At 53.7% G+C, this 1,232-nt stretch overlaps 1 protein-coding gene across 2 annotated transcripts in view; it reads right to left on the reverse strand.

The window, feature by feature from the left end:
- Nucleotides 1-771, reverse strand: part of NLRP2 (NLR family, pyrin domain containing 2) — a 31,194-nt gene extending 30,423 nt beyond the window's left edge. For both annotated transcript variants that reach the window (XM_011932489.1, XM_011932490.1), the window contains exon 1: nt 476-771. In XM_011932489.1, the coding sequence (XP_011787879.1) occupies nt 476-755 (280 nt within the window). In that variant the 5' untranslated portion in view covers nt 756-771. The remainder of the gene's footprint in view (nt 1-475) is intronic.
- Between the last annotated feature and the right edge of the window lie 461 nt (nt 772-1,232).

The following is a 1,232-nucleotide window of genomic DNA, read 5'->3' on the forward strand; positions in this document are numbered from 1 at the left end:
TCGATCTCCTGACCTCGTGATCCGCCCGTCTCGGCCTCCCAAAGTGCTGGGATTACGGGCTTGAGCCACCGCGCCCGGCCAAGCAGTCCCTCTCTAAGCCTCAATGCCATTTCTTTTTTGAGACCGAGTTTTGCTCGTTGCCCAGGCTGGAGTACAATGGCGTGATCTTGGCTCACAGCAACCTCCGCCTCCCAGGTTCAAGGGATCATCCTGCCTCAGCCTCCCGAGTAGCTGGGATTACAGGTGTCTGCCACCATGCCCGGCTAATTTTTATATTTTTAGTAGAGATGTGGTTTCACCATGTTGGTCAGGCTGGTTTCAAACTCCTGACCTCAGGTGATCCACTCAAGTCGGCCTCCGAAAGTGCTAGGATTACAGGCTTGAGCCACCGTGCCCGGCCACCTTCTGAATTTCTAAGTCCTGGAGAGGTTGCCTGCTTCCTCCTAGGACACAATGTGGACCGACTTCTGCTCACCTCTGAGTTCGTCCTTTGCTCTCTCAGACAGATCCATTCGGTGCATCTTTTCAAAGACCTGGATGGTCGCCAGCTCCGTCCAGTAGCTGTGACAGTGGCTGATGAGGATTTCCGCCAGTTGCTTCCCATCCGCCTCGTCTACCTCCTTCTGGGGGATCTTCTGGGCCTCGTTTCCCAGGGAGACTGTCCTGAGCAGAGACTTGAACTTGCTCAGCTCATCCTGGCTGAGCTGCTCCAGGAGAGCCTGCAGGTTGAAGTTCACCTGGGTCGAAGACACCATCTTGTCCCACGTGGGAGTTCTGAGAATTAAGGGAGGAATGGAGAGGGATGGTGATCAGCACTCCTGTCTCAATGCCAGTCCCCTCTGCGCCATGAACAAGGGCACTCTCACATTACCCTGCTTCTTCAAGAACAAACTCCCAGTCTGGGCAACACAGTGAGACCCCCATCTCCACAAAAAATAAGTTAGCAGTGGGTGGTGGTGCATGCCCGTAGTCCCAGCTACTCAGGAGGCCGAGGTGGGAGGATGGCTTGAGCCTGGGAGATTGAAACTGCAGTGAGGCTTGATTGTGCCACTGCACTCCCATCTGGGCAACAGAGTGAAACCTCATCTCATTTTACTTTTATTTACTTATTTTTGAGATAGTTTCACTCTGCTGCCCAGGTTGGAGTGCAGTGGTGTGATCTCAGCTCACTGCAACCTCCGCCTCCCAGGTTCAAACAATTCTCCTGCCTCAGTCTTCTGAGTAGCTGGGAT

This window comes from Colobus angolensis, unplaced genomic scaffold (genome assembly GCF_000951035.1).
Source record: "Colobus angolensis palliatus isolate OR3802 unplaced genomic scaffold, Cang.pa_1.0 Scaffold96, whole genome shotgun sequence".
Classification (NCBI taxonomy): Eukaryota; Metazoa; Chordata; class Mammalia; order Primates; family Cercopithecidae; genus Colobus; species Colobus angolensis.